General features: G+C 40.8%; 2 protein-coding genes across 3 annotated transcripts in view; one reads left to right on the forward strand and one right to left on the reverse strand.

Annotated features, from left to right (window-relative positions):
• The window catches only part of mdh1ab (malate dehydrogenase 1Ab, NAD (soluble)), a 14,145-nt gene extending 12,256 nt beyond the window's left edge, over nt 1-1,889 (reverse strand). Inside the window, exons 1-3 of the mRNA XM_018661396.2 lie at nt 1,821-1,889; nt 1,223-1,321; nt 656-752 (exon numbers count right to left, since the gene is read on the reverse strand). Coding sequence (XP_018516912.1) covers nt 656-752; nt 1,223-1,321; nt 1,821-1,823 — 199 coding nt within the window. The 5' untranslated portion in view covers nt 1,824-1,889. The remainder of the gene's footprint in view (nt 1-655; nt 753-1,222; nt 1,322-1,820) is intronic.
• Nucleotides 1-18,612, forward strand: part of wdpcp (WD repeat containing planar cell polarity effector) — a 95,640-nt gene that overhangs the window by 14,305 nt on the left and 62,723 nt on the right. The window contains exon 1 of one of the 2 annotated variants that reach the window (XM_018661345.2): nt 2,012-2,615. The exons of the other annotated variant lie outside the window; for it this stretch is intronic. The gene's annotated coding sequence lies outside the window, so the exon portion shown is untranslated. Of the gene's footprint in view, nt 1-2,011; nt 2,616-18,612 lie in introns of those variants that run through there. 2 annotated transcript variants of the gene reach the window in all.

Genomic DNA, 18,612 nt, shown 5'->3' on the forward strand with positions numbered 1-18,612 from the left:
AGCATGATGATGGTACATGCTTAGGGGAGAGGCTAGAGCTATGGCTAACAGAGGGGACTATCACAGGTTAGCTCATAATACAATTATTACTATAAATCATAGTAAGTGTGGTGCGTTATTAATATAATACACATAATAAATAACCCTTACACAGCCATTTAATTTAGCAGGATTACATATATGTTGCATTATGAATTGATATTAGTATCACAGACACTAGATTTTCAAAATAAACATAGCAACATGCAATGTTCCCCCTAATTTTTCATGTGTCTGAGCATAAACACAAACTCCCTGAGAATTCCTCAGACCACTGTGAGCAACATCAGACGTGCACACTGTAATTTTATGCGCTACGTAGTTTTGCTGTGCGTGGAGAAAGCAGGAGCAGTGCGCGATTGTGCAGGCGTGCAGCTTAGAGGAAACATTGGCAACATGTATGTATACTCTGTCATTAGATTAGGAAAAAAGCTATAAACTGGCAAAAGGTGCAACATATGGAAAACACCCTGCCTATCAACAAATAAAATATTTTCAATCTATCATAAGGTTTAAGGAAACCTGTCATATTTGAAGCCAGTGAATCAATAACATAAAAGACAACGTATCATGTTATTTTCTTGTGTCATTATCTGTCCCACCCTTAAATGGTTACCTCTCAGAAGGGGGAGGGCACAGTCCTGCAGCTCCATGACAACACCATCCAGGACTGGCAACATGGGCGTAATGTCCAAAAGGAGCAAGATGATTGGCTGGGGGAGGTAGGCAGTGGGATGAATGGTATGAGATGAATGAAACACACTGAACTGAATTCAAATCATAATTCCAATCTATAGTGACATGTCAGTGGGGGACTTAGTTGTTTCTGGAACACAGTGTGAAGGCTTAAGCCATGTGGCTCACTGACTGTGGCGCATGCCAAATGGATCAAGTGGTTTTAAAATTGGCTTAAGACTCTTGGCACAAGATCCATTTCAACGACTTCAAGGACAACCCTGACTTGTCCCAGGGTGTGTGGACGAGCAAGTGCAATCTGATAAGTTTCCACAGGGACAACATCTGTTCATGGTCGCCCCCACGCCCCCCAATATGGCATGGCAAACTTGTGACCCTCACAGCTGTTTACTGGGCACTGTCCATATCCTATATATGACTAGTGACACTGCCTAATGAGATGAGGAAATTGAATGAGTTGTGCTAAGAAGACAAAGCCCTTCCTTACCTGATCTTTGCCAAAGACATCTCCCTTGGCAATACTGAACAACAGTGAATAGGCAATCTGCCCAGCAGCGCCAGTCACCAGAACTCTAATAGGCTCAGACTGCAAGACACAAAGCAAAGAACAGTGCTGTCAGTGCCATTAGCACTGATTTCAGTGGGAGGACAGGTATGAAATGGACAGTTTAATTGTTCAGCACAAGTGGGCTGGGCGTCTATTCTTGTCTAAAGGATTTACTAAAGCAGGGGATCAGTTCAAAAATAGACTATGTGCCCTCTGAACAGGACTACCGGTATTACATAATAAAACCAGGATATTCTTAGGTTATCAAGTTCATCGTCATCTTTACCATCCACTCGCCAGCTATGAAGCAAATTGAAGTACCTTTATATGAATGTAACATATTTTTAAATACACATTTGAGCCCTAAGGGGGTTGGTTACGTCATGCGGCGAGCCAGACTATGAGTATCGTTAAAATGAACTTACTAGCTTTAACAAACTTTGCTAAACTTTTTGTGAACTGCTCACTGAATCGAACAGAATAACCACAGTTTCATAAGTATTTAAGGGGAAATAATGCATGCGCCAGCTCTACTTACCATGTTCACAGGACAGCCTGGGTTGCTCTCTCACCTACCTCTCGCTCAACTCGCAGATCACTCCTATTTAAGCCCTCAGTTGTTTGCGACACTTGTAACTGTCACACGGCGGTCTGAGGATCCGGGGAGTTGTAGTTTTCGATAGTTGATGTAGCCCTTCATCGAAAAGAACAAACTAGTCTCAACGGGTTACTGCGTAGATAGTTAAAGGAAACGCTTCTATCTGTGACGCTACTATTACCTAGGCTGCACAAACAGTAGTCATGATACATGATGTCGCTATTTAATGAGCTAAGTAGTTGACACACACGGTCGCCAATAAGCTAGCTGGTTAGCATAGCCTAAAGTACCGCTTGCAGTTGCTTAGCGACCTGTATCCAGAGGCAGCACATAGCCAGCCAGCTAGCATAGAAAGCACGGTTTGTCAGTCACTTTAGCTTAGCTACTCATCAGAAATGCAGACAGAGGACCAACATATGTGATTAGATGACCGAATGGCGACTGGAGGTGTTAATAAGCTCTGTCCCTACGAAATGAAACTGATTAAACGTAAGCGTTTTGAGTGCAAAGTAGGTTGTTAAGTTTGCATAATGCTAACTACCTGAGGCAACAGCGACTAATTGCGTTCACGTGCCATCCTTACACCAAATTCACTGAATGTTTGCAGTGAAAACCATGTGTTAAGTTTGCAGTTACCATAAGGTTAAGTTAAAGAATCAACAAAAATCACCGAAGCTGAGCAAGCTGGGACAGAGCACGAAAACTTTTTCCACCCTTGTCGGTGAGATAATCAAGGTAAGGTGATGACAGTTACCTCTCTGAGGTCTTTCTTCCCCCCTTCTCCGTGTGTGGAGGTGGTTAAAGTTTAGCAGTCAAACAGACTTGACAGAAGCCTGCCTTGAATTCATTTAAATGTATGTTGCTTGAACTGTTGGATGTCTGGCTCTCTAAGTGATAACTTTTTAAAAGTGTCAAGAAAAGTAAAGCAAAGACATTGGTTTGTGAGTTTCTCAGAAACATAAGGATTTATATAATTTAACACTCAAAAATACTAAGTGAAAGACCTCCAAATCTCTATTTTTCTGCAACTATTTTGATAATAGAAACAAAAACAAAAACAAACAAAAACTTCAATTAATTGATGATTCCAGGCACTCAAATGTGACAGTTTGCTGTTTTTCTTGGTTTTAAATGTTAGCAAATTGAATATTTTCTGATGTTTTATAAACCAGATGATTAATTGAGAAAATAATGATTATTTGCTGCCTCAGCTCCATTACTGTTAAACTGTACTTTTACTGTGGACATGCAAATCATCCACTAGTATTGCATGAATTACAATAGCTGTTTGTACATCAAGATTTAGAGATTTTGATCTGCTCTCAAAGTAGTCTCTTAATTTTTGGTTCCTCAGGAAGGGAGGCGTAAAGTGCTTCTTTCTGCTATCTTGTTTTGAGTTGAGAGGACCCCATAGAGGCCCACTGTTAGATGAGCATGGTCATCAATATTTCATGGCCTCATTACAGGCTCGTTACATGAGTTGAACAAAAAGCAGAGGAGATGCTGTTACACCTAGCTGGCACCAGACTGTGGTCTCATCGTAAACCAGTTAGGCTGGCTGTCTGCAGGGTTAGAACACTGTGCCAAGTGATTTTATGGTGAAACTGATTTTTCAGTTTCCTCTAGGATAATATTTTGGATTATTTACAGCAAGGTTGTCCAATCACACAATATAAAAAATAATTGCACTTAGAGTTGTAAAATATATTGCATTTGAAAATACAATTGTTATAAAATGTTAAATTGCCATTGTCATATAATGCCAGATAGAACATTTTGGTTATCATACCACAGTTCTTGTGTGACTTGTGTGGTGGAGTGAAATGGACGTCTGAGATGTCACTATGATGCTTGTCAGATGGTTGAGCAGTGTCTGAGACTCCCCTCACTCTGTACCTTTTTGAGGTTGTTATTGTGGAGGGCTCTGTCTGACAATTTTGGTCACTTTCCAAAATCCACAATCTGGCAAGCATGCCCACTTCAACACTGATTGGCCAGGTGTGTGGAGGTGAGAAAGTTGGCCTGCATTGAACTTTTCTCTCAGCCTCTCTTTTTCTTCATTTTACATAGAACTGATTCCATCACCTTTTGTATGTGCAAACAAGTTAAATCCTGTGAATGCCTTTGAGGAGAGAAAGTGTGCTTTGTTACGCCCAATTCGCCAATTATCGTGTCTTGCTCCCATTATGATGACAGGCTTTTCTCCCCATCTTTGAGTGTTGCCGTATGAAACAGCAGTAAACAGTTTTTCCCTCAGATGTGATTGACAGCAGTGATACAAACCTGGCCATTAATGCTTCTATCCTGACAACATACCCATTGTTTAGACTAAACAGTGTCTGATGGCACCAATATCAACTACCCTTCATTTGTATAGCACCTTTCATACAAAACAATGTAACACAAAGTGCTTCATACAATAAAAATAATTTAGTTAGTTAGTTAGTCAATTAACTGTATAATTTTAAATTTATAAACCACCACATCCCAAGGGAACATCTTCAGATGTCTTGTTTTGTCCAACCATCACTCAAGCATGAAATATTCACATTTAAGGACCTGGAACAAACAATTGTTTGTAAATTTTGACCTAAACAATTAATTGAAACAGTTTCAAGTTCCTTTTCTATCAGTTCACTATTTGATTAATTGACTAATCATTGCAGTGCTAATCTAATTGAAGAACAGATAAGCGTGAAACAGAGGAATTTTGCTACAACATCACAATGTGTGTGTGTGTGTGTGTGTGTGTGTGTATGTATATATATATATATATATATATATATATATATATTGCATATTCTCTACATCACTGCATTTATTTTTATTGCAGGAGAAGGATGTGATACATAGTCATACAATTTTAATATAGGAAACTAGATGAGATTAAATTTGATTTTTTTTTCTTTTTTCAACAAAATGTGATAGCACATAATTCAATGGCACACAGTTATGGAGTAAATGTTTTTAAGCCCAATCAGATAATACCTTTGGTTTTCAGTGCTGCAGTGATACTGTTGTTAAAAACCTGATGCTGGGCCAGTCAGGTTTAGACCCACAATTACTGCCCTTAGTCTCTATGTGACAGGTGACATTCTCATGTCATAATAATATTTTCCTTTTTGTCAAACATCCTGCTATCCTATGTTTCAGTCTAACAGCATTAAATGAACCTGATCCACCACCAATTCTTCATCCAAAGCGCAAAACTGGCCTTGCTTTTCGTGTCTCCATCTGCCAGTGACAGGGGCTGACACGGACGCTTCCCTTCTCAAAAGGCTCTGCGTGTGATAGCTGGATTCAGAGCTGTTTGAAGCAGCTGCCACAGCCTGGCAGTGTTCCTCTCAGCTCCAGTTACATTTTTACCCCTCTGTGTGGCATGTGCTTATGGCTGTCATGGGTGTCAGTATGGGACAAACAGGTGCTCACAGCTGTCTTTTGGCTGGCATAATGCTGTATGATCACACTGTGGGTGTTTTTCATTGATTGGAAGGGCCTTGAGATATGCTGCGGTCTTCTTCTTTTGATGATCCAATTTTGTTTATCACCTGCTATTTCCAGAGTGAGCGAAACTCTTTGTCCACTGCTCAGAGAGGTGAGGGAAGGTTGACATCCTTTTAAAAATGGTTATTTATAGCCAGCAGTTAGCTAGTACAATGTGTCATGCCAATCAAACCCTGAGAAAGTAATGGCAATGAAATCTCACCCAGACCTGAAAAAGTTTTTAAATCCCCACAAATCTATACTCTTATATAAACAATGTGACAGTGTGGTGATGAGCAGGAAGACAACTGATAAACTCACTGCTTGTTACCTGCTCAGCTCCAGGGGGCAGACAGCTGTAAAAAACAAAAACAAAACATTCACTTACTGATTGATTTTAACTGTATAGTTCTGTGCCATATGAAATTTCAACCTCAAGTTTAAGATTATGGAAAGGTTTGTAGATTTGAATCCTGGAATTAAATTGTAAATTCAATCTGCAGACTCTTCAAAAGGTTAGTTCCAGAGGCGTGAAAGTTTTCTTTCACAAAATGTAGAAATGATGCCATCTGTCAGAAGAAGATACGAGGAGTAGAAGCATCTACAAGTGAGGAAAGATTAAAAGAACATAGTGGCCTTGAGGTTAATCTTTTGTTAAATCCATTTGATTACATTTTATTCTGTTATACTTTCTTGTGGTGTAAAGGGTCAGTTAAGTATTGATTACTCTTTATACTTCTCATAGCTGCCAAGACATTACAGACATTATAGTCATTTTACTGACATGGTGAAGTTTTGAAAGTTGTGTTTGTCCACCTGGTCAGTGGTTAAACTGGAAACAGCTTTGCCTTTGTCTTTTCAGTATTTACTTAGTTTGCTTACTCCATTCTTACACATTTAGGCTAGTAACCTAAAAAGCACAGAGATCAAACTCCTACTGCTCATTTTGAATACAGCCAAAGCACCACTACAAACCTGGTGTAGTGCCTGGTAAATAGTCATCTTTATTTCTCTCCATAATGCTGATGATTTTGGAGGTGGATTTGGGAATTCTGCCATTTGAAACTGGCTTTGTATCAGTATAGTATTTGGTTTTGTTTATCTGGTCTGTATTTTAGTATTTCAACTGTTTCTGACTGGCTCCAATCTACCAGTTGAGAGTAATGAACAATAACTGCCATGTTTGATTTTTTTTTCTTGTCTAGAAGTATTTTATGAAAGCAGAAATAGTTATCCCTACAGTGTTATCAACACATAGAGTGTACTAATGTATGTGGAAACATCCTGGTGTTTGAATTTGTCAATACTTCTCTGTACGACTTCTGTTCTGCGATTATTTTCCTGCATTAATTGGAGCTCAGTTCATGTTTTTAAAAGCCCAAGCTAAGGTGCATGTCTTGGATTTAATCTGCTGATTTATGGGAATGCTTGTCCTGTGAGAATATTGTATGTCTTTGAGATATTCATTACCCTTTCAGTGCGTTCTGTATCAGGTGCAGCCATTAACGTTTATAGCAATCACCCAAAATCTCCTTACGTTTTTATGACCGTTATGGCTTTACATAAGCACATATTTGAAAGAGTTGTTGTTGCTGTAACTGACTTATTTGACAAGTTAGATTCCAATGTTTATTTTCTTCTCTGGCAGTCTCTGCAGTCAGGTTGACATGAGGGGATTAGGCATACTTCGTCTTTGTGAAAAGGAAATCATAATGAAACCAAAAACAGCAGCAGCACACATGATAATATCTGGTGCCAGTTTGCCATGCCGGCCTGATCCTCTGTGTGTGTGCTGTGAAAACAATTGGTATTGTGGGTGTTTTGTCCCACCCACAGGGTAAGACCAGGAGCCCCACAGAGCTGAGGGGAGTGGGATAGTTTGCACATGCACAAATCCTGAGCTGTACACACATGCACACACACACTTATGGAGTGTGAACATGCTCAAAGCTCAGCAGTACCTGGATTTTTCTCATACACATATAAATGCACTCATACAGAGTATGTACACACACTTTGAAAATCTTGATAAATGCATGGCAGCATGAACAGCAGCACGTCTCTCTGTCTGCGCAGTGTCTGTCTCCTCTGCTGACCCCTCTCTCTGTCCTTTGTCCACTCCATCCCCTCCTCCTCTTTTGTTCCCTCGTCATTCAGCCTTCTTCATCTCCACCCTTTCTGTCCCCTCTCACTTTATCTCTTCCTGTTCTGCTCCTCCACTTGTCCCCGCAGAGTGCACCTGAGTGACCCTGTTCGGTTGGCAGCTGGGAGGCAGATAGCCAGCACACACATCGACCTCAGTATCACCCTCTTATCTCCGTCGCTAGACCAAATAGCCCTCACAGTGTACCAGCAGACACTGAGATAGCAGGTTGCATTCACATGGGAACACACACATAAACAACACATAAACACGGTGGATAATTACATCACTGTCACTACTATCTCCCATCATATTCAACTTCTCTATACTGTGCCTACACCCTGCTTACTTTGTGGCATATCTGTGGCTTGGCAGTGTCATGTTCCTGTCTTAGATTAGCTGATGAAGCTTTAGATGAAGCTTTAGATCAGATGGAACAGATGATTTTTTTTTATCCACACTGTGATGCAGACAGTAGTTGCGTTGTTTAAAATGAACCTACATGGCCCTGTCCTGTCATTTGCTTTTATTTGCAATAACCATAATACGACACTAGGTGTCAGTGCATGCTTATAGTTAACCATAGTCATTCTGTGTCACTTTACATAGCACTTGGAAACTGGTGTTGATGAATTTGAGGTGAAGACTCTCAAAAACACTTGTTGCTGCGGCCGTAGTCTTGCATTCAAGAACTGGACTTATGGCTTTAAAGTTTTTAGTTTGAACGGTCACTGTGAAACCTGGTAACTATCTGAAAACAAGTGATTTTGACACTGTTTTGCTTTATATAGTACATGCAGGAGTAGGCAAGCAGCAACATTATTTATCTTTGAAGGTGTCATGTAGCCACCAAAGTGAACCTATTTTGAAGGTATTTCGATGATGACCAGCATAAAGGGAAACCAGGTGGACAAATGTTAACCTCAAAAAATGAGTTCATGTATATTTAAGCCCATTGTAATTTTATAAATGCAGCTTTTGTTGATATAGGTGTGCTGCCACTCATTGTGCCCGGAAAAGCCTAATCTATTTAGAACTGTCACATTATATGAAAAAAGACTGCTGTATCTATACCTAGGCTATGCATGATGTGGGTTGGTTCTTTATTCATTATTATTTAATTCCTGTATGACCAAAGTTACATCTATTCACTCAGCATGCTGTATATGATGTACCTTTTAATAATTCTCTCTTTTTCTCTCTACTGATGATATTTTAGTCTCATTTTTGTTAAATGCTGAGCAGAGCACATCTTTCAAATAACCCTTTCCTGAGCTGAGACATCGTGTATTGGTTGCTTCCAGAAATAGCCTGTAGATCCATTTGAGCTGTTGTTATTGTGTGGATTTGGCACTTTTAGGACAAGGCCTGGAGGCGTATGAATGTTTCCAATCTGCCTCAATGTACCTACTACCTCTCTGAGTTTCTCTCTTACTGATTGTCTGTAATTGAAACCTGAGAGGGACTTTGTTTCTGGCTAAGTGTTGGCTTGCTGTGGGGGAAAAAAAGACAACCAAGCCTTCAATCAGAAAGAACACAGACCACTGCAAACACACTGAGTAACTTATTGGCACTGATGCAGAACTATTCAATTAAATCTCATATTATACACACACAGAATCATCCTCAGAGGTGTGTTTCTTCCTCTGAGCGAGCCTCAACCAAACTCTGCCACTCTGCTTCTCTCCATCTTTCTCCCTGAGGTGTTTGCATAGGGAAATGGTCCGTGAAATGGAGTTTGATGGAATCAAACTCCATATTAAGACAAATACATATTTCATAGCAGTTGATGGACTGATTGATGGGTCTATGTCTTCATTTCCTTTGTGCGTCACCGCAAAAGAAGATCTTTATCATAAACAGTAATATGGAGGATCATGGCTCAGCTTGTTTCAGAAAGCTGAGGAGTTGTTTACTTGTCGTGTTATGACTTTGAATGTGTCTTGGTGTGAGTGAGTGTCTTTTGGTTTAAATAATGAGTTTTTTGTGTGTGAGAATGTGTTTGTGTTCTCCTGCAGCACCTGTGACCACAGGGGGGCACCAAACTGCCACATGTTTACATTGTGCATGTGTCCTGTAACTGAATGCACTTTCTCCGTTCCCTCTGCTTTTCACAGCAACCAACACACTTTTTTGAAAACTCACTGAAGGATGACCAAAAATGCAGCAGCAACAGTGTCGTGGATCCACAGCCAGTTGATGTGGCAGCAAACTCACATCAGAGAGGGTGGAGGGAGGTTCACTTTTTTCCCTTTTTTTTTTTTTTTTTTTTTAATCAATGCAACTGTTGTTTTAGCACCACAAGGCTGGCTGACAAACTCCCTCTGACCCACCCACCTAGCCCACTCGCACCACCTTTCATTAACCTCAAAACCCAAATCCATCCAACTGGACCAGCCACGGCAACTCGCTGCCGATGCTGGCGGTCACACCCCTCTGCACAGCCATAATGGGCCGTGGCACAATTGGGGGCCACGTAACCCACAACATTCCCAGTCCTTCCAAGAGGCCAGTTGCCTGCAGGTTACCATCAACTCCGCTAGTCCCTGTTTGTCTGCACTCACTAAAAGGAAAGAATGTTTTCCCCCACAACACGGCTGTGTGGGGATTAAGGCCCATTCTGAGTGGCCCGGGGTCGTGCAGCAGATGTTAGCTAGGATAGCGCTGGTTGCCGTGCCGACAGTGAGCCGGCGGGATCGGCCCGCCCAGACGACGTTAAGCCTATGTACATGTATGGGAGAGAAGGGGGGGGGGAGTGAAGGGCCTGTCACACATTAAAGAGAGCGGCGGTGGGAAATTTGTCACAGTGGTCACACACTAATTCATCTACACTGTCTCTGAACATCATCACACACATAGAAAGCTGAAGAGCTTCACATGGCTAGCCTCATGCTGGTTTGAGACTGTGACATCAGGTCAGGACATCCAGACCCTTCAGTATCCACTGAGTGGGTGGACAGTATTGCTTGAATATAATTTCTGATGACCACTGTTCATTAACTGATTCAGACATATAAACTACATTAGGCTTATATGCTCTGTGAACACATTTCTTTGTGTGGGCGGGTCACCTACATTGGAATATTTAAGTTGTGAACTTAACAATAGCAAAACATGAAAGCTTTTAAACCAACAGTTGCACATCATCTGTCAAAATCACTTCCCCGGTGTGAGCATTGCCTGTTACCCTCCCAGATGATGTTTTAATGTGATGTGTTGTTTTAACTGCTGAGCTCTCAAGCAGTTGTCACACAGACCCTCTAATGAAGATGGCTAAATGTACAGATGGTATCATGAGTGAAAGGAAAAGCATTGGATATTGTCAATATAGCACAAGTCTATGGGGACAAGTCTGTGGTATTTAAAATATTGCTTTTACTCTTGTATCCATTTGGAAGACATTGCTTTCCAGAATGGTATGGACAGCATTACAAGAAACAATATTAAGAAATCTGATTGTCAGAGTCACAACAGCTGGACAGTAGATGTAACAAAATATCCTTTTCAGCCCTAAGACTATTGACATTTGATTGACATTTGATCATACAATGTACAATAATCTCCCCTTCTTAGACTTAAGAAAGGGAGAAGTGCATTGGACAAAATCTTGAATAGGTCAGTTTTGAATTGTATTTGCATTTTTTTCCTTACTTCCTACTGTCAACTATAACCATTTGCCTAAATGAGGTGAACTCTGTTTGAATTGTAGGTGTACGGTCGTTTGATGTGAAAGACGAGCCTGTTCTCTTTACATCAGACAGGTCTAACTGCAGGGTGAATGTGTTTAACATGGGGCCCAGTTCAGGCACCTGTGGTACTCGTAAGCGTCAGGCTCAATGGAAAGAGGATACAGCGTCTGACAAGACATAACTTGACCCAGCAGCACAGGCAGAGCCCCGCTATTGTCCTGAATAAACAGCAGAAATCAGTGCTGTAGGATTTCCCCTCTGTCTGTGTGTGTGTGTGTGTGTGTGTGTGTGTCTGTGTGTGTGTGTCTGTGTGTGAGAGAGAGAGAGAGTCTTTATATAGTGTCTGACAAAATGAAGTGAACAAGGAACTTCTCAGGGGCAAATGGAGCACAACACTGACATAAGCAGTGTGTCAGTGTCTAAGTCAATGGACTTTTGTGTGAGGGTGTGTGTTTGTGTTTGTTTTTGTGTGTGTGTGTGTGTGTGTGTCATGGGGCACAGGCCGTGCCGTTCAGTTCCACAATGACTGTACTCTCTAAGGATGAGTGTTGGGCAGGGCAGGGCTGTTTTCACGCACGGCTGGATGTTTGGGCTTTCTGACAGATGGAGAATAGCCAGATTTGTGTGTTTATGTGCTTGTGTGTATGTGCAGATGTGTGCACACAATTGTCTTATTTCATGCTTCCATTCTGCTGATTTCCAATCTCAGCGGCAGCTTAACTGACCCCTTACTGCAGACGACAAATTACCAGACTTCATGCTGACAGGAAGAACTTTTCCCAAATGCTCAAAATGTGTCAGGAAACTGTGGAGGTACAAAGGCCAAACTTTAGCACGGCTTTTCTGCTTATTATACCCTGCTATTCTCTTTACAGTGTGTGTACTGTTTTGAAGATAACCGTAATGGTATTTGGCATTTGGTTTGGCAGGTAATGGTGGATAGAAATGGGAACAAAAAGGGAAACTGAACAAAAGGTCTCCAGCTCAGTCCTTAAAATAGCCAATGTGTTCCATTGAATCCTGCATCCAGGCTTTTATTGTGACTTAATGTGGAAAACTGTCGTAGAAATGCTTACAAATCTGAAACATCAAATGTACATCAGGTGAGCATCAGGTGAAAGAAATACAAAAAATTAACTTGTCTTTCCACAATTCATGTAATGGTTACTCTTTAATCCTCAGACTGCTATGTTTTCATTGGAACTACTTGCTACTATAGAAATGATCCCTATGAAGGCTGTTGACACTGTGCTCTAATCAGCCAACTTGCTTTATAGCTATCGAGTGAAATCCAAAACTTGTCCATAAACAGCAGCTAGAACCATTTTGATCAACTTTGCACCTTGTGTTTCTGTCCTTGCTCTATAATGTTTAGAATGTCTACTGTCCAAAACTGTATCGACTGAAGCTCTATGCTCCGTATGCTCAGTGTCATATGGATTTATTTGTAGGCTCTGAAGTCTTCAAAATCCAACCATTGACCCTCTGTTTTTAGCAAAGATGGCACCGATGGCCACTTTATCCAGAGTGAATTAGTGTAAGTAGCTGGTTCTAAAATTATTAGCTGATTAATTACATACATACATTCATTCATTAACACAGTTGTCAGTCAAACACCTTTGGGATTTTTTACTGGTAGTGAAATAAACAAAGCAATTTTAAGACTTTTGGTGCCAGTATTTTAAATGAGGATTAGATTACTGTAATCAATAAACAAAATGACTGTTAGCTACTGTTGCGGACTTTTTAAAATATGTTTAGATTAAGTTACTTGCAATCAAAATGAAAAAGTGTGAGTTTGAAAACCTCACTGCCCACACTGAAGATCATACTATAGTGATGAAATGTGATGGACAACTGCCAGGAAAAAGGGGAGAAGAGCCACGAGTAGACGATAGGAAGGATTTTATTTCTACTTGTAGACTGCAGCAGGGGGAGAAGGGAGATATGACACCAGCATCCATCTCTGAGGTCACAGCAAAGAGAACAAACCTCTTGGTGCAAGTGCCATCGACGTCCGACCACTCTGTGCCATGTCAACCTGTCAGAGAGAGAGAGAGGCAGAGGGAGGCACTGCCTGCTGAGAGGTGTCCAAGGTGTCATGGCCTCGTCTGGGAGGTGACAGACAGCGTGGGTGTGAGTATGTGACGGGGAAATAAGACCGCTGAGAAGTCTAGGGGACGTTCATCGTGACCTTTCGTTTTGCCAGGGTCCATCTCGCTCTGTGAATCTGACAACAACTTTAAAGGACCTCGTCCTCCTGAGCCATTGACAGGTGTGTGTGTGTGTGTGTGATTGTGTTTTTGTGTACTTGAAAGTGAGGTTGTGTGCGCCAGCTGTGAAAAGCTGTAACTGAGCTTTATGTTTCTATGTGCTTTTGTGCACAGTCAGAAATATAGCTACAGGACATTTTTGGCCCAAAATGTTTAAAAGAAGATAATGTTAATTCTGTCAGAGGCTGAGCTGAATTCAGATACACACAGTCACACTCCCACACACAGTATACAGCTAATGTCCCTGTAGTTGACACAGTCACCATTTGGGGCAAATGGACACAAACAGTCCAGCAGTTAAATTCATTTTTTGTTACACATTTAAACACCTTTAAAATCAGTTAGGGCTTGCTGATTGAGGCGCCCAGGTGTTAAAGCACTCTTCCTCTATTGGCTCCCTTAGGTTCCCCCGGCAGTGCTTTCAGATTAGCCGGGGCTACACTGAATGCAGTTGTTTGTGTTCATGGGTGGGAAGCCAGTGAGGGATCATGTGGCAGTGTTGTGAATTTGCCTATGATTATACTGTCTAAAGGCTGGCAATAATTAGTTTCTTTTCTTATAGTCAACAAATCCAATGAAAAGACCAAACCAAACAATAACTTATTGATACTAAGAAGTGTCATCTGATGTATCGTTTTCCTTTATGCCATAGAGCTTTAGAGCAGTTGCTCCAGCAGTTCCAGCTGCTATGAATAATAGCAAACCAAAATTAGAGCTGAAAGTAGGTACAAATATTTGGCATACAAAATTTCCCTTCAAGAAATGGGATTGTTGTGTACTTGTGCATTATGTCAGACTCCTGGTACTCAGAGAAAATAGATATATGAAGAAATGCATGAAAAGAGATATAAATACCTAGAATGGAATTTAGTTGAGCTGTGTATGTGTAGATACAATATGACTAGGCTGTATGTGCACTGAGTAAGCATTTGTAAAAACTGATTTGAGCTGTACATTTTGTTTTACTTATTTACTTATTTACATATGTGTCTCCATGCAAACTGACACATTTCAACATCTCTGTTTGTGTGTGAGTCCATGCATGTGTTTAGCGTTTATACGCGTGTTTGTGGTCAGGAGGTGAGGGGCGAACAACAGGGAACTAAACAGCTTTAAAAGAAGAAAATCCAACAACAAAAACAAAACCACGGTCAGTATGACACGTGTCACCTTCGCTGTGACAGGGGACAGACACTGGAGAGGCACAGAGTCCCAGAGAATCTCTTTGAAGTCAGCCAGCAATTGTGCCACTGGTTTGGAAGTATTGCCTTTCCTGCCCTTGGGCGTTGCTATAGGGCAGATGCATTCGGCTTTTAGTGAAACACTTGCCAGGATTAGGCCTATTAGCTGAGGGGGAGGAAATACAACCATTGCTAGTTTAGTGAAATCCTGGGATTAATGTGGAAATTTATTTCCATTTAATGGATTGGATTGTTAAAACATTTTGTCAGCATAACTGAGCTAGAGGTCTCCCTCTCTTTTGCTGTTTGTCTTTTCCAACAAATCTTCTGCCTAATCAAGACCTGACTGAACATTCTCCACCAAACATCTCTTTTTCTGTCTTTCTCTGCCTGTCTGTCTCAGTTATTACTAGTGCTGTGTTTGTGTTTCTGCTCCAGGCGTTGGGTAAATACCTCTGCTGGAGTAGGTTTCCCCCCCACTTCCCTCCATTACCTCCTCTAATGACGTTTACACATCTGCTTAGAAGAGCCTCCACTCATCTCCCTGTCTCCCTGTGTCCATCTTTCTCTCCCTCACTTTCTTGCACACACACAAGCACATGGGCATACGGATGCTGCAAGATTATGTTTAAAAGTTACATTCTTCAGATGTCCTCCATTTGTAAAAACTGCTTTATTGTGACCACTCCTGCAAAAGTTATAATAATCATTTTTGTTTTTACTTTTCAAGGTGGTAAAAAAGAAATTAGAAGACCTTTACAAACAGAACCGCTGAGCTGAAATTATTAGTTTGTGAATTTATTAGTTCATTTACAGAAAGTTAAACTCTTTGGCAAATATTTTAATAATTGTTCAATCATTGCAGACATTTTCATATTTTTCTCCAAATATAGTCTGTTACATCTTCTCAAATGTGAAGATTTTATACTTTTCTTTGTCATAAATAATAGTAAACAGAATATCTTTGGGTTTTGGATTGATGGTTGGATAAAACAAGGAATTTGAAGACACCTTTCTTTGTTCTCAGTTTTCTGGAATTTCATAAACAAAACAATAAGTTAATTGAGAAAATTATTGGCAGGTTAATTGATACCAAAAACATTTGTGGCCCTACAGAGTTGTTTGTCCTAGAAAATTAGATGCAGTTTATAGCAAAGGAAGTTCAACGCCTGTGTTTCCTTGTCTGATCACTCGTATGTGTTGTATCTCATCTAAGTGTTTTTAATTTTGCATTTCTTGTGACATGTTTCACTATGAGGCAAAAAAGTCTCTTGCTTTTTTCTCTGGACACCTGAACTTTTCAACTCCTCACCTCCACATGCACCCCCCCCCCGACGTGAACTGGTACTTCAAGAGACCTACTGGTTTCTTTTGCACACACATTTCCGTTCATCAGTACACACACACTTACAAATTCTGAGAAACACACAGTCATACATACTCACATCTTTCTGCCCAGCGGTCATGTCACTCTGGCTTCATTTTCCTGCTGATTGACACGTCCTGTAAAATACACACACATGTATACAAAATGACTGTACCTGTCACCTCTCTTGAATAGTATTACCTTTACCTCATTTTGTTCTGCCTGTCCATCACCTCTATTCTTCCTCTGCCGACAGCTGAATGGGCTCCTGTGGGAGTCTGTTAAGTGTGTGTGTGTGAAAGGTTTTCGGCCTGCTGCCTGGCGCCACTTTGCCCACCCTCTGCTTTCCTCCTCCAAACCCTCTGTCTTGTAATGCGACCGTTAAGAAGATACACTGTACTTGCCTGTGGTTATATGTGTGTGTGCACGCGCATGGGTAAGTGTATACTCTCCCGCCAGACCTCACAGCACTTTTACTCTAAAGAACCCAGTCTTCCGTTGGTCCCTCCTTTTTCTCTTCTCAGTGGGATGAGTTCTGTAACGCCTTAGGTCCTCAGTAAAACCTCTGAAGTAGAGTGACTGAGAGACTGATAGACACTGAGGGAGAGAGGATTGAGAATAGCACAACTTGACAAGAACATGAAGCAGCTGAGGCCCCATTAGTGACCCCTAGAGTCTACAGTGTTTACAACACACCACCGAGCACCACAGAACAATGAAGGTCAAGTATTGTGCTCATAGGGTTGTGCAGTGGGATGAGCAATTCTGGTTCTGGAAGTAATAGTCCCATTCATTTTTCCCATAGACAGTGTTACATGTCTCACAGTTGGACCAGTTTTATGTCTCGGATTGCCATGAAACTCCCCCGGTTAAATCGTCATTCCAAAAAATTTACATCTACATTTAAAGAATATCTGGTGATTTGAAAACATCAGAAAGTCAATTATTGCGGTTTGTCCCTTTGATTTGGCCTGCTTACCAACATGGCTAACAGTTACAGTAGCGGTGGCTGTCGCAACACCCCTTAGCTGCAATGTTGCACTCATTCTTGGAGTCCTAACTCAGTCAAGTCTGAATCTTTAGATTCATTGTAATTTATGCCATCAATCATCGTGACTAAACATCCAGAAGTCTTAGAAAGTTTAGACTCTCCTTGTAACTCTACGACTTCGAATCGTCATGTTTTTAAGTTTCCTTCAGTGCCAAAGTAATCCAGTGATGGGTGTCTGCACATACATGGGTACATTACAAACAGGAAGTGCTAATAGGTAATTCAGCACACTTTTAATGATGCCAGTTTGCTAAAATGTGAACAAATATAGGCTTAAAAAACTAGGCTTAAGTTGTAACCCAGCTCACTGAATATATGACAATGTTTTGTGTCCTGTCTACATCCTCAAAGCATCATTGGAACTGCAATTTAAAAAATGTAAAGCATAATTAAGTATGAGGGCAAAAGTGACTAAATATATATATATATATATATATATATATATATGTACATACATATAGTGTGTGTTGTTTTATCAATATTTCTTACATTATTAAGGCTTCTTGTGTGAATAATAATAATAACACACGTCTTAAGTTTGCAATGTATCAGAACAGGCCAGTATGTTTATATGACAGGAGAGTCTGCACAAGTCTCTTCTCCACCACACAGACGCACACCTTATCTGTTCTCTCAGCGTTCACAGGCCTCCCATGATGTTTTCCTCTGTTACATTAGACGCCTTTCAGAGCTCGGATTCTTTGTTTTATCCAGTTTTGCACTTCTCATTATCTCCCTTTTTGATTCTGTCTACCTTTCTTTGCTCTGATATGACACTGGAAGCCAGAGGACTTCACCCTCCAGGATATACTGATGATAAGAGCTTGTGTGAGTCTATGTGCGTGGTTTCATATGTATGTAAATGTGCGTATGTGTGCATTTCCTCAGGTATCACAAGGTTAAAAGATAGGAGAGTATGCATTGGACTGTATATGCCTTTCCATGCATACGTATGTGCTTGTGTGCCGGTTGAGTTCACATATCAGACGTTTGTGAGATAGGAGTATATGTGGTGTAGGACTGACTTGAGTGCATGAGTGTGTTTACTGAATACATGAGTATGTGTGTTCATGTAGTCTATGATTGAGACTTGGCAAGAAATCCAAGGCACCTCAGATTGGAAAATCTGCGCTCATACACTCACAATTACATACAGTTACCCTACCTATCTCTCTCTGTGCGGATGTACTTTTGGGTTGCTTTTTGTATGTTCTTCATGTTTGCCAAGTTTCTCTCCGAGCGCCGAAACAAGACCAGGCAGTAGCTTAGAGAGCGTCTGCGAGAGATAAAGGTTGTGGGGAAAAAAGTCAGAAAATTTGAAACACTGTCCTTTGAGAGAGATGAGACAATAAAGAGCAGAGTAAAAAGTGCAAGAGAGAATGGGAAAATCAGACACGCCGAAATACTGTCCTTTGAGAGAGACGAGACAAAGAATGAGGAGAGTAAAAATTGCCAGGAAGAGAGAGTGAAAGCTTGCAGACAGGGTCAGAAAGCTTAATGCATTTCTAATAGCAGGTACCTTAGAAAAACATGGGCAACAAGAAAG

The sequence above is a fragment of the Lates calcarifer genome, linkage group LG16_LG22 (genome assembly GCF_001640805.2).
Source record: "Lates calcarifer isolate ASB-BC8 linkage group LG16_LG22, TLL_Latcal_v3, whole genome shotgun sequence".
NCBI lineage: Eukaryota > Metazoa > Chordata > Actinopteri > Centropomidae > Lates > Lates calcarifer.